This window comes from Patagioenas fasciata, chromosome 2, assembly GCF_037038585.1.
Source record: "Patagioenas fasciata isolate bPatFas1 chromosome 2, bPatFas1.hap1, whole genome shotgun sequence".
NCBI classification, from domain to species: Eukaryota; Metazoa; Chordata; class Aves; order Columbiformes; family Columbidae; genus Patagioenas; species Patagioenas fasciata.
Window position 1 is genome coordinate 91,495,522 of NC_092521.1, and position 13,054 is coordinate 91,508,575.

General features: G+C 42.1%; 1 protein-coding gene across 6 annotated transcripts in view; it reads left to right on the plus strand.

Moving 5' to 3' along the window:
• The window catches only part of FARS2 (phenylalanyl-tRNA synthetase 2, mitochondrial), a 262,657-nt gene that overhangs the window by 172,114 nt on the left and 77,489 nt on the right, over positions 1–13,054 (plus strand). For 5 of the 6 annotated variants that reach the window (XM_071804546.1, XM_065830067.2, XM_065830066.2 and 2 more), the window contains one exon: positions 5,763–5,914. In XM_071804546.1, coding sequence (XP_071660647.1) covers positions 5,763–5,914 — 152 coding nt within the window. Of the gene's footprint in view, positions 1–5,762; positions 5,915–6,908; positions 8,087–13,054 lie in introns of those variants that run through there. The other variant, XM_071804545.1, reaches the window with a different exon arrangement.

Below are 13,054 nucleotides of genomic sequence, written 5' to 3' on the forward strand. Positions count from 1 at the left end.
AATTTCCTATGATAACACTGAATTAATGTAGTTTCACTATGGAATATATTAAGAAAGGCTTGGCTATTACAGGAATAAAGCTTTCATTTAAATGAGAAAATGACGTTGCATTAAAACTGTATAGTTTATGTACATATTTCCCTGAAACATGGGCAATGCAGGACTTTTAGAGCTTGGCAGCCATGATACTACTAAGTCTTATTTTTCTGACTTAGACTGCTGATGGCAGTAAAGCATGACTGTCTTCTTAATACTTTGGCTGCTCTAGAGTTGCTAACCCAGTTTTTGGTGCTTGTCATTGTTAACCTTGTATTTGTGTTGCTGCTGTTGAAACACAAGTACAGCTTTTTCTTCCACCGTTTGTCATTCATTTGTTGTGTTCCCGCATCACTAGCCAGCAGCGGGGAGGGAATCGGGTGAACAACCACAGCACAACACTTCTCCAGTCCCGTTGGCATGTTGCACTCATGGGTACTGCATCTAGGAAAATGTGTTTCAGTTTGGTTTTTTGTGTGTGTGTGTGTTTTTCTGTTGGTGGTGGGTTTTGGTTTTGTTTTGTTTTTCCTAGTGTCAAGTATTTGTGGAAAGTGCTGAGGATTATCCTGTTTTTCTTGACTCTGGGCTAAAGACACTCTGTGGCCTTTTGCTTGCTTATTCGATGGCACTGGCCATGCATTATCCCCAGCTGCTTTCCTCCAGAGGTGAGGGCTTCTGTCATGTGTTTTATTTTCTCCCCTGTGCAGCTGTGATTTATCTGGATTCAAGCTAGCTGATGATTCTTTGCCATGAACATGGATGAAGTAGTGCAGCAGCTTGAGGCATTGGGGTACAGCTGTCTTAAGCAGCAAAATGATCCATTACAGAATCTCAGAACAGTTGGGGTTGGAAGGGACCTCTGGAGATCTGCTTGCCATGAACAGATGCTATTCTTACCATGATCACTTGATTCTTGCTCCCAAGGTGTCCAGAGTAGTGTCCTGGTGTGGCAATGTATGTAGAACCCAAGGATTTGCTATTTTATGCTGGCAAATGAGTCCTGTTCAACCTATTTATCAATGACCTGGATAAAGAGACCGACTGTACCCTCAGCAAGTTTGCGAACAATACCAAACTCAGAGGAAGGGTTGATAAAGCAGAAGGCTGTGCTGACATTCAAGGAGACCTGGACAGGCTGGAGGACTGGGCAGAGAAGAACCTGATGAAGTTCAACAAGGGCAAGTGTAGGGTCCTGCACCTGGGGAGGGATAACCCCAGGCACCAGTACGGGTTAGGGGCAGACCTGCTGGAAAGCTGCACTGCAGAGAAGGACCTGGCAGTTCTGGCTGACAACAAGTTGAGCGTGAGTTAACAATGTGCCCTTGTGGCCAAGAAGGCCAGCAGTATCCTGGGGTGTATTAGGAAGAGTGTGACCAACAGGTTAAGGGAGGTTGTCCTCCCCCTCTACTCTTCCCTGGTGAGGCCACATCTGGAGTACTGTGTCCAGTTCTGGGCTCCCCAGTGTAAGAAGGACAAGGAATTACTGGACAGAGTCTAGCAGTGGGCTACAAAGATGGTAAGGGGTCTGGAGCATCTTTCTTATGAGGGAAGGCTGAGAGAGCTGGGTCTGTTCAACCTGGAGAAGAGAAGGCTGAGAGGGGATCTCATCAATGTTTATAAATATCTCAAGGGTGGGTGTCAAGAGGATGGGACCATAACCTTTTCAGTGGTGCTCAGCGATAGGATGAGGGGCAACAGGCACAGACTGAGGCACAGGAGGTTCCATCTAAACATGAAGACAAACTTCTTTACTTTGAGGGTGCCAGAGCACTGGAACAGGCTGCCCAGAGGGGTTGTGGAGTCTCCTTCTCTGGACACATTCAAAACCCGCATGGACACATTCCTGTGTGATCTGCTCTGGGTGAACCTGCTTTAGCAGGTGAGTTGGACTAGATGGTCTCCAGAGGTCCCTTCCAACCCCAACTGTTCTGAGATTCTGTAATGGATCATTTTGCTGCTTAAGACAGCTGTACCCCAATGCCTCAAGCTGCTGCACTACTTCATCTGACATATACTAGCATAAACCACTGAGAGAGGCAATTTTCATCTGGGTATAGTGGGCTGTGAACTTCAGTGGTAGAGGAACAGGCACACATTTTTTTATCAGCTGCTGCAGAGGCAGTGATCTCAGACAGAAAGATAGAGCAGAGGGCTGCAGATGGGGAATGTCCTAAACTATCTCAAACCCATGTAGCAGAGTCAGAGTCCAGAGTTTTTAGTGATGCACTCCTTAGGTACATCTAGGCATGGGTGAGGTGGGCTGGCAGAGCAGAGTACAGCACTGTTGTCCAGCTGCTCATTTCTGTACTAAAATGAGCGTCCTAAGAGAGAGAAGCTTGCAGTTTTAGTAAGTACGTGGCTTATTTATTAACCAGAGAAGGAAGTGTGACTAATGACTAGTAAAAATGTATCGTTGAGGGTGGATCATCATAAATTTCCATTTTATCATGAAAAATAATGATAGTGATTCATTACTCCTAAATGCCTTAGGTGATTTAAAAATGCGATGTCGTGATTTGTGATATTCCCTACAATGTGGGCTCAGTGGAATCCCATGGATAGTGTAATTACTGGGAAAGCACTCTTTCTTGTTTTCTGAAGCTGTTGAAAAGTGTCAAAAATAGTGCACTGAACTGTTTGAAATGGAAAGTAAACAGAACATTTAAAGGAGCGCTGTGGTGACAAAGCTCCGATGGAACCACAGAAGTGGTGCAAAGTCATCTGTGCGTCAGCAGTGCTGTCCACCAGGCCTAGCCAGCGTCCCTTGGCAGCGCTCTGCAGGTGGGGTCAGTTGTACCTTTTCCTAAAGATCTTTGCCATTCCTCAAAAACCTAAGGTTAGTGATCAGGCAGTGGAAGGAGGGATGGCTGGGCCTCCAGGCTTGGGCAACGTGCTAGGAGTTGGACAACACAGAGTCAGCGGAGCCAGGCAGTGTCCCGTTAGCTTCCCAGAGCATTGTGCTGGAGCTAAGTCATGAAGAGGATGTAGCTGGAAGCGGTGGCTGGAGGTAAGAGCAGAGCAGAAAATGTAGTGAGAAGAGCACACTGACTTCAAGGGCAGCCTCTAAAATGTCTGTAAGTTCATAAGGAAAGAGTCTTTGGGGCTGCTGTTTGCCTTAAACCTGAAAAGGGATCAAAGTCAATGGGTTTTAGACCACTCTGTTTAGAAAGGAGGACAATGAAGGCAACAGGACCTGTTGGACCACAGTATTTATTTTCTGGGATGCCCGAATACAGACTTAGTAACTTTTCACCTGCCGGCTGGAGACTCTTGTCCTATCCTCTTCACATTTTAGGTGCAGCCAGTAAACAATTGTGTAGCTCATGTAGTTCTACAACAAACAGATCAATACATTTGAGAACTAGGAATTTTATCCTTATACTAACTTTAGTGTTGATATAATACTTACTGCAGTGATATTGACTGCAGCCAGGTGGTGAAAGGACAGTATAATACAGGATTATTGCCTTGCCTTTTACTGTAAAAGATTTTTCTGCATTATAGGGCTCTGAGAAAAGGTTAATACCTAATAATAAAAAGTTATGCTTACTGTTTTAAGCATTTGTCCTTCCAGTCTTTGTAACACACACAAGCATACACACATGGCTGCACATACAAAATTATGACAATTTTGTATTTCGGCTAGTAACACCATGGAGTCAAACAAGCGGTTTTCTTAGAGACTTGATAATCCAGGAGGGCCAAACCCTCCAGTTTATTACATCTTTGAGTAACTTTGTTCACATGGAATTTGGTGACACTGATAATGTAAGTCAGACTGTTCTAGGTACATTTACAAGATCCGACCACGTTGGGTCCTTGTGTACATCTCATTTTAAGTGGGAAAAAGAGTGCTGTTTTCATGTGCCTGACACAATCCTGCTACTTTTGAAATTGATAGCAAATATTCGCTCACTATGAATTGTTGGTACTCTGCTCCTTTTGGGGTTTAGGATATTACTGAGTTACTTGAAGGTGTCATTATTTTTCTTCAGTGTCTTTGTACCTGTGAATATGAAAGCAGACACTTGCCCAAATGGAGCAGTCTTGCTTAGGCTCATGAGCCACATCTTCTGGTTGAATAATTCAATATCCTGAAGCTGGGAATTCAGTGAGTTTTGGATTAGTCCCTGCAAGCTTTTGTGTTAAGTAGGCTGATGAAATATAGCAGTGGTAAATATAGAGGTAGACAGGGATAAGATGAGAATATAGAGGTCTGCTGCAGGATTATATCTTTCTTTACACTAACACATATCAGGTTGTTGGCTGAGGAGTATCTCCAGCATTTGCAGCTGTGACTTTTGTGTAACAGAGGAGACGTTTACATTTCATTCATTAGTGTTTTATCAAAAGCTCTTCTGTGATGGATTTATTGTGCAAGTTTGATTTTTTTTTAATTTATTTTTTATTTGATGTATGGGATATTAATTTGTTTGTCAAGTTTATTCCTCTAACAAGTTGGATAATCATTTGTGAGTCACAGTTTTATTCACTGGGGGGTTATTAATTTAAAACGTATGCTGTATTCCTTATCAGATATTTATTGACTGGTTTGCGCTGTACAGAACAGGATTTGAGTAAATCAACATGCTGTAAATTTGCCTTTTTAACAGGTTTATTGCTTTAGCAGGTATTCACTTAGGATTTCACTGCTCCATCATAAAACATTCCCAGGCATGGAATACATTTTTGAGTGAGATAATATACTGTAGAGACCAAGGTGTACACATCAGCTGTCATATACATATAAGCAAAATAAAAAAAGATGTTTTCTCCTGCAGACCCCCGTAATCTTGTGCAAAAGTACTTATTTCAACCACAGTGCATTAATGGAAGGCAGAAGTAAGATATTGCATGACCCAGAGGGCATGAAGAAGAGCATTTTCTTTTCTTAAAAGGGCTAAATATCTCAGCAAAGGCAAGGTCTGAAACCCAATGACTCCATAGAAATTTCATCAAAACTGAAAAATAAAAAATTTTTTGTTTTCTTTCTCTCCATGTTTTTGCAAATAACAAGTAACACTTGTTCTGAACACAAGAAGAGGTCTCTGTGTCTACAGCACATTTGCCCCTTTGTGTTTAAGTTTATGTTTATGTTGTAGTACTTGTGAAATTAATAATTATGTAACAGCAATATTTTGTTGTTGTTGTTGTTTTAGATGTTTGGATATCTATAAAAACCACTGGGAAGTGAACCTGTTAAGCCAAAGTGTGTTTCTTCTTGTAACATTTTAATAAGAATGTGTCTATTAATAAGACCTTTTAATTGTGGAATTGGACAGTACAAATAATAAATATATTGTGTTATATAAGAATGATAGAAAATACATATAGATTTTATGCATGAATGTGATGAGAAGTTTTGAATCTGTAGAAAGTCTGAAAAATGCAATTCTGCCTGGTGAATAATAATGTTAAAATAATCTCTTCCTTTTAAAGAGCTCTGATCCAAAAGTGTATTCAGGCTCATAAATACTGATTTTAGCACACAAAATATGTTTTTTCTTCTGAATAAATGAATCAAAGCGGTTATGAGGAGATCTTTCAAAGACATTTTCTAGCCTAAAATCTTGCATCTCTGTTGTTTACGAGGTCAGTTTGCACTTCAAAAAGCATTTCAGAAAGCATCTAAAGTGTGTGCTGTGTGTGTTGCCCAAGTTCAAAATAGTTGTAGGCATATCTGCCAAGACCAGCCACTTACAAAGGTATGTTTTTTTGTTTTTTAGCCACTCAGCAGATATCCACCTTTGATCAATGACATCTCCTTTTGGCTGCCTTCTGAGACATACTCTAAGAATGATTTCTATGACTTGGCTCGAACCATTGGTGGAGACCTGATAGAAAAGGTTGTCCTAGTGGATGAATTTACCCATCCGAAGTAAGTAAAACTTTTAGAAATTATTGATTCTTACAGTGTTTGCACATTTCATATTTTAGCTCCAAAACATTTTTGCAACACTTTCAGGAATAAATATTTTTACTTAAAACCAGTCTCTTTTATTTCAGTTTTGTACTAGTACTGAGCTTCTGGTATGCAGACTGCAACCCCAGTGTGTTGTGCTCAGTTAATCACAGCAGCAGTGAACAACTGCCTTCCACAACACATCTGCCAGTGTGTGACATTCTATCCATAACATGTATGATATTCTACCCCTGCTTTTCGCTGAGTGACTGGTGTTTGTCTCTTTGTTCTCTTCCTTTTTTTTTTCTAGTCCTGATTCACTAGTAGACCTTGACTATAAAGATCAGGAATAATGATTTTTTGCAGAGTACTATTATTAATGTTCAACACGCATGAAGAAAAACTAGACTTTGTTCCTTTCTTTCTGACGTTTATTTACACCGTTGAACAATCTCTCATGCTTCTGAATACCTTCTTATGGATATAACAGCACTGACACGACCACTGGGCACACACGTTGCTTGTCCAGCTGATACTATCGGTTGTCTTAAAACCTGAGAAGTGTCAGCTGTTACATATGCTCTGTTTTTCCATTTGCTGTTTCCAAATCAAAAAGTAAATATGCTGCTGGCAACCCAACTTTGTACAACTGGGTTTTAAAATAATTTCTCTTCTTTGAGACTTTTTTTGGTGCTATAGAAAGGCAGGTAATAAACATACCTGTACAGTTTTTTGGAGACAATAGGAAGATGTTTCATGTTGTGCTCCAAAACCTATGGAAGTTTTTTTTCCTTTCTATATTCAGATATTCAACCCTGTTGTTCTTTTGAATTTAATGTGCGTTGCAGACTGGATGAATGTATTATTCTATGGCCAAGTTTTCATGGTGGTTCACTGGATTAATATTTATCTGTTTGTTTTGTTGTTTGTTTGTTTTTCTTTTTACTCTTTTTGTGTGGTGTTATATGAGACTTTCTGCTGTGTGAAGAAACAGAAATGCTGATGGAATTCATGTGGGCATCTGAAAGCTTTGAGTCATTAATTGCTGAGTGGTCCTCACATGCAAGTAAAGCGAAACGATCTTAACCCTATACTCAAAATGGCGTGTCCAGGAGAGGAATATAGGCTAGGATAAGATAATGAGTACTATTCATTGTAAAGAACAAAAAGAGTGTATCTTATGGAGAAATTCAAAAGCAAGTTTGTTGCTTGCATGAATAACTTCTTATTCTTACTTGGACTGCACCACAGTATCGGCACAACTGCATGAACATTGAAGGCTGCTCACACAGATCCTGCTGAAAACATATTTCATTTTCTCCTATCATGATGATTCTGATACAGTACAATCAACATTTTTTGTAAAAATGGGGACGTTTGACTCATTTTTGGAACTGGTCCTTTCACTTCATTCATGCTGAATGTTTATTGTATGTATAACACCTCTGTGTTCATTGCCACTTTCTGTCTACATTCTTCCTGGTGATAGCAAACATGATCATCTCTTTTTGTATATCTTCTCTTGGGAGAAAAACCTGTGTGTAGTGTAAGGAGCTCTGCCAAGGCTGCAGGTTTGGAGAAATGTTGTTCCCTGCTCCCTCAAACAGAGGCAGTATTATTCTGCGACTACTCTTGCAGCTCAACTGCATCAGTCACAGCTCAACTCAAGAGTCGTGCTTCTCTTCTTTACCGAGAATGTTGTCTTAAATGTTAGTGAAGTGCCAAGGTAGGAACAGGATTCACTACTCCAGATTTCTGCTGTATGTGTTTTCTCCATCGGTATTTTTTGACACATCCTGAATATACACCAGGGGTCACAGTTGTTTGGTACAAGATCTTTTCTCCCTCTGTAAGGAGCATGTCTCCGGCTCCCTGTGTGACTTCTGCAAATAGGTGGGACGACTGCTCGCTGAGAATTGTCACACAGATTTAGGACTTTCCTAGTATTGTCCTCTAAAGCCATTAAACCCTCACTCAGAAGACATCCAAATATGTTTTGGGACTACAAAGAAGAAACATTTCTCACCTTCATGTCTGAAGGATTTAGGTGGTAACTCTAGTAGATTGTTATAGTTCTCTTAGTTTGTTCAACTGCAGCAACAATAAAAGAAATATTTTAAAATGCTTCATTAAAACTAGTAATTCCAAGGAGATTATCTATGTCATTAAAAAAAAATTATATGTAAAGACTATAAAATACTAAGAATTGTTACTTTGCCCTTTCTTCTTAGAAAAGGGTAGGTGCAGACTTTTGCAGACCAATGATGTAAGCCATAGAAGTAATTTTGTTTGTTCTCCAAAGCCTTTGGAAGACTATTTGAAAGGAGTGTTCTGCTTAGTCTTAATTCCAAGATAATTGTCTCGTTACAGGAATGATACAGTGGCTTCTTTAATTCAGTGTTGCAGAAAAGCCTCTGGGCACAGAAATTAACATAAGAGATCCTCAGTGTTGCTATGGATCTGTGTGTTACAGATCTAGATGCTTGTAATCATTATCTCGAACTGATAGTGATTCTGGTGTGGAGGATGGGAGGACAGTATATAAGATAGGGAAGCCTGCAGTGCTGCTGTCTTGAATGTTAGTTACTTAGAAGCAGCTTAATAAGTTCATGCTTGTAATTAATCACTTCTAGAATTTAAAATTCAGACTTTTTAGTCCTTTAAAGATACCATTTTTGTGAGGAATTAGGACATTTGGCAGTCTTATTTTCCTTCTTAAACTACCTTTCTTAGTTATAGGACTATAAAGATTGCAAACAGAAATGCTATACTGGTAAACCTAATTTAAAACACAGAAAGAGGTCTTTCAATTAAGATCCTTTATAGAAGCTGTCTGTGTCATACTGTGTAGTTACCTTACAGACTTTTCCGTGGTTCAGAAACCTTTCAAGGTTCCACTGGGCTTTAGACTGATAACCACGCTCCAGTACATTGCAATTACGGTGTGTATTAGCAGTGAAAATGTATTCCTGTGCAGGGAAAAGGGGTGAAGAAAAAAAAAGCATGACACAAGCAATTGTTTAAACAAAGAAGAGATGTCTGGAAAAAATGGAAATCTTGATTATCTGCTTTGCAAGGTAATAATGTTGAGACATCTTCCAGGAAAGCATAGGAAACTGCAAGATACAGCAGGAAGGAGTCTAATTGCTGAAAAGCCCGAATTCAGGAGAATGCCAAGTTACTGTGCTCGGGTAATCAAGAACTGTTCCAGACTAAATGCATCTTAAGTACACTTAATTAAACAAGACACAGCACTGAGGTAAACTGAGTAATGTGTGATGTGTGAAGAAGGCTTTCCAGAAAATAAACTTTTTGGTTCAGTTTAGTCTGCAAAAATTATATTTTCCTTACAGCTGAAACTGCTTGTAATGGATGCCAGCCTAGTGGGGCTAGATTAATTGTAAAATGTTTCAAGCAGAAAGTTATTTCACACTGCAGGTGCATGTTGCTTTGAGGTGGAAAGGTAAGCATTCCTTACTAGAAAATAATGTATTATCAGTAGTTAGTTAGCTCTCTTGAATTTTGTTGTTCCTCTAAATTCGTGTTCACAAGTGCAACAGGTAGACCTCACAAAGCAGAGAAATCCATGTGCTCTGTTCCAAGCAGAAAACTGAGTCTTAGAAACTAAGTCAAGGTAGGTGGCTTTTGTGTAAAGTGATTCTGGAAGCCAGGTTACCTGTAGGGATGCTCAGCAAGAATCCTCTGATCCAGAAGAACTTCCTCACTTTGCTTTCATTCCAGCAATTTCAGAGACGTCCACCTGCCCCAAATGCTCCTTTTTGAGTCAAAAGTGTCAAACTAAAATGAGAACATGGATTTTTCAAGTGTCTGCTATCCCCACATACCCCTCCACATTACAGATGTGTGTCTGCACAAGGGATCACGTCAGAGGAGACAGTCTGTGGATCACAGCTACCAAACAGCACGTGGGACCCCAAGCAGCTGCTCAGGGGCTTTAGATCCTCAGTCAGACTGGGAAATCTGGGAACAGGGCATCCTTGAACAAGAAAAAAGCATCGGCCTTGTGAGAAATGTCTCTTGCAGAACCTGCATCTCAGGGAGGGAGCAAATAGCACATAAGACTGAACAGGTCAGAGGATAATCCTCTCAGCTGTTGATACCTTCCCATCACCCATAGCGTAAAATGCTATCACAGACTTGTACAAACAAATGTGGATGAGAAGGTAAGGCCCAATGTCACCTGATTTTTAGGATGTTCTTGGAATCTAAACGTTGCATCAGACTTGTCCTGTAACACAGTCAGGGTGGAACTTCAAGACGAATAACACAAAACGTGGCTGTAACACACCTGTTATTGAGCATATAAAGAATGAATCGGCAGATAGGAAGAATAAGTCGTGGCTTTACTGAAATGCCAAGGAAACTGAGCCGCAGTCTAGGAGGTTCCTCCAGTACCTTGACGATAACTTTCTGATGCAAAGGGTGGAGGAGTCGACTAGGAGAGGTGCATTGCTGGACCTCATCCTCACTAACAAGGGGGGTCTGGTTGAAGCAGTAAAGATTGAGGGCTACCTTGGTTGCAGCAACCATGAAATGGTGGAGTTCAGGATCTTGTGCGTCAGGAACAGAGTAGCGAGCAGAATTGCAACTCTGGATTTCAGGAAGGCAAACTTTGGCCTTTTCAAACAATTGCTAGGGGAAACCCATGGGCAAGGGTAGTTGAAGGTAAAGGGGCCCAAGATAGTTGGTTAGTGTTCAGGGACTGCTTCTACAGGGCACAAGATCAGAGCATCCCAGCACATAGGAAGTCAAGGAAGGGAGCCAGGAGACCTGCATGGTCAAACAGGGAACTGCTGGGTATGCTCAAGTGGAAGAGGAGAGTTTACAGATCATGGAAGGACAGGTTGGCCACTTGGGGAGAATATAAAGCTGGTGTAGGGAGGCAACTAGGAAAGCTAAGGCCTCCTTAGAATTAAACCTGGCGAGAGGGGTCAAAGACAACAGGAAGAGCTTCTTGAAATACATAGCAGATAAAACTAACACCAGAGGCAATGTAGGCCCACTGATGAACGAGGTGGGTGCCCTGGTGACAGAAGATACAGAGAAGGCAGAGTTATTGAATGCCTTCTTTGTCTCTGTCTACTCTGCTGGAGGCTGTCCTGAGAAGCCCCATACCCCTGAGGCCCCACAGGAAGTCAGGACAATGGAGGAGTTTGTCTTGGTTGATGAGAACTGGGTTAGGGAGCAGTTAGGCAATCTGGACATCCATAAATCCATGGGTTTGGATGGGATGCACCTGCGGGTGCTGAGGGAGCTGGCTGAGGTCATTGCTGGACTGCTCTCCATCGTCTTTGCCAAGTCTTGGGAAATGGGAGAGGTGCCTGAGGACTGGAGGAAAGCAAATGTCACTCCAGTCTTCAAAAAGGGCAAGAAGGAGGACCCAGGTAGCTATAGACCGGTCAGCCTCACCTCCATCCCTGGGAAGCTGATGGAACAACTTATCCTTGGTGCCATCTCAAGGCATATCAGGGATAAGAGGGTCATTTAGGAGCAGTCAACATGGCTTCACCAAGGGGAAGTCATGCTTGACCAACCTCATTGACTTTTATGAGGACATAACAAGTTGGATGGGTGATGGCAGGGCGGTAGATGTGGTCTACCTTGACTTCAGTAAGGCATTTGACACAGTCTCCCACAGCATCCTTACAGCCAAACTGAGAGAGCGTGGTCTGGATGATCGGGTAGTCAGGTGGACTGCAAACTGGCTGAAGGGAAGAAGCCAGAGAGTCGTGGTCAATGGGATGGAGTCAAGTTGGAGGCCTGTACCTAGTGGAGTGCCTCAAGGGTCAGTACTGGGACCAGTCTATTCATCACAATATATTCATCAGCAATTTGAACGAGGGAAGAGGGTGTACTATCAGCAAGTTTGCTGATGACACCAAGCTGGGAGGAGTGGCTGACACGCCAGAAGGCTGTGCTGCCATCCAGTGAGACCTGGACAGGCTGGAGAGTTGGGCGGGGAAAAATTTAATGAAATATAACAAGGGAAAGTGTAGAGTCTTGCATCTGGGTAGGAACAACCCCAGCTTCCATTATAAATTGGGGAATGACTGATTAGAGAGCAGCATGGGGGAAAGGGACCTGGGGCTCCTGGTGAACACCAGGATGACCATGAGCCAGCACTGTGCCCTTGTGGCCAGGAAGGCCAGTGGGATACTGGGCTGTATTAGAAGGGGGATGGTTAGTAGGTTGAGAGAGGTTCTCCTTCGCCTCTACTCTGCCCTGGTGAGACCCCATCTGGAGTATTGTGTCCAGTTCTGGGCCCCTCAGTTCCAGAAGGACAGGGAACTGCTGGAGAGAGTCCAGCGCAGGGCAACAAAGATGATTAAGGGAGTGGAGCATCTCCCTTATGAGGAAAGGCTGAGGGAGCTGGGTCTCTTTAGCTTGGAGAAGAGGAGACTGAGGGGTGACCTCATTAATGTTTACAAATAGATAAAGGGTGAGTGTCACGAGGATGGAGCCAGGCTCTTCTCGGTGACAACCAGCGGTAGGACAAGGGGTAATGGGTTCAAACTGGAACACAAGAGGTTCCACTTAAATTTGAGAAGAAAGTTCTTCTCAGTGAGGGTGACAGAACACTGGAACGGGCTGCCCAGTGAGGCTGTGGAGTCTCCATCTCTGGAGACATTCAAAACCCGCCTGAACACCTTCCTGTGTAACCTCATCTAAGTGTTCCTACTCTGGCAGGGGGATTGGACTGGATGATCTTTTGAGGTCCCTTCCAATCCCTAACATTCTGTGATTCTGTGAAACTTCTGCAGTTATGGCAGGAACAAGAGCAGGGCATCTGTAAGGCAAGCAGAATAGAGAAGAAACATCCCTTTGCAGTGCGTGAAATGTTTTTCACAGCCCATCTTGTGGATTTAAGATCTCTTTGCTTGATGCATTAGCTGCAAATATATAGATTTTCGTACATTTGGTTTGTGGAACACATATTTTCTGTGCATGGTCTGTAAAACTAGTTCACAATGACCTGCCTTGAGCTGTCACATGCTGCGTGAGCCATGCAACCAGCCACTGGAAAGCAGTGACACTGTTTCTGCTACCTGACTGGATTATTTATTTCAAATCCTTTGAGATCTTTAAGGACCTTTA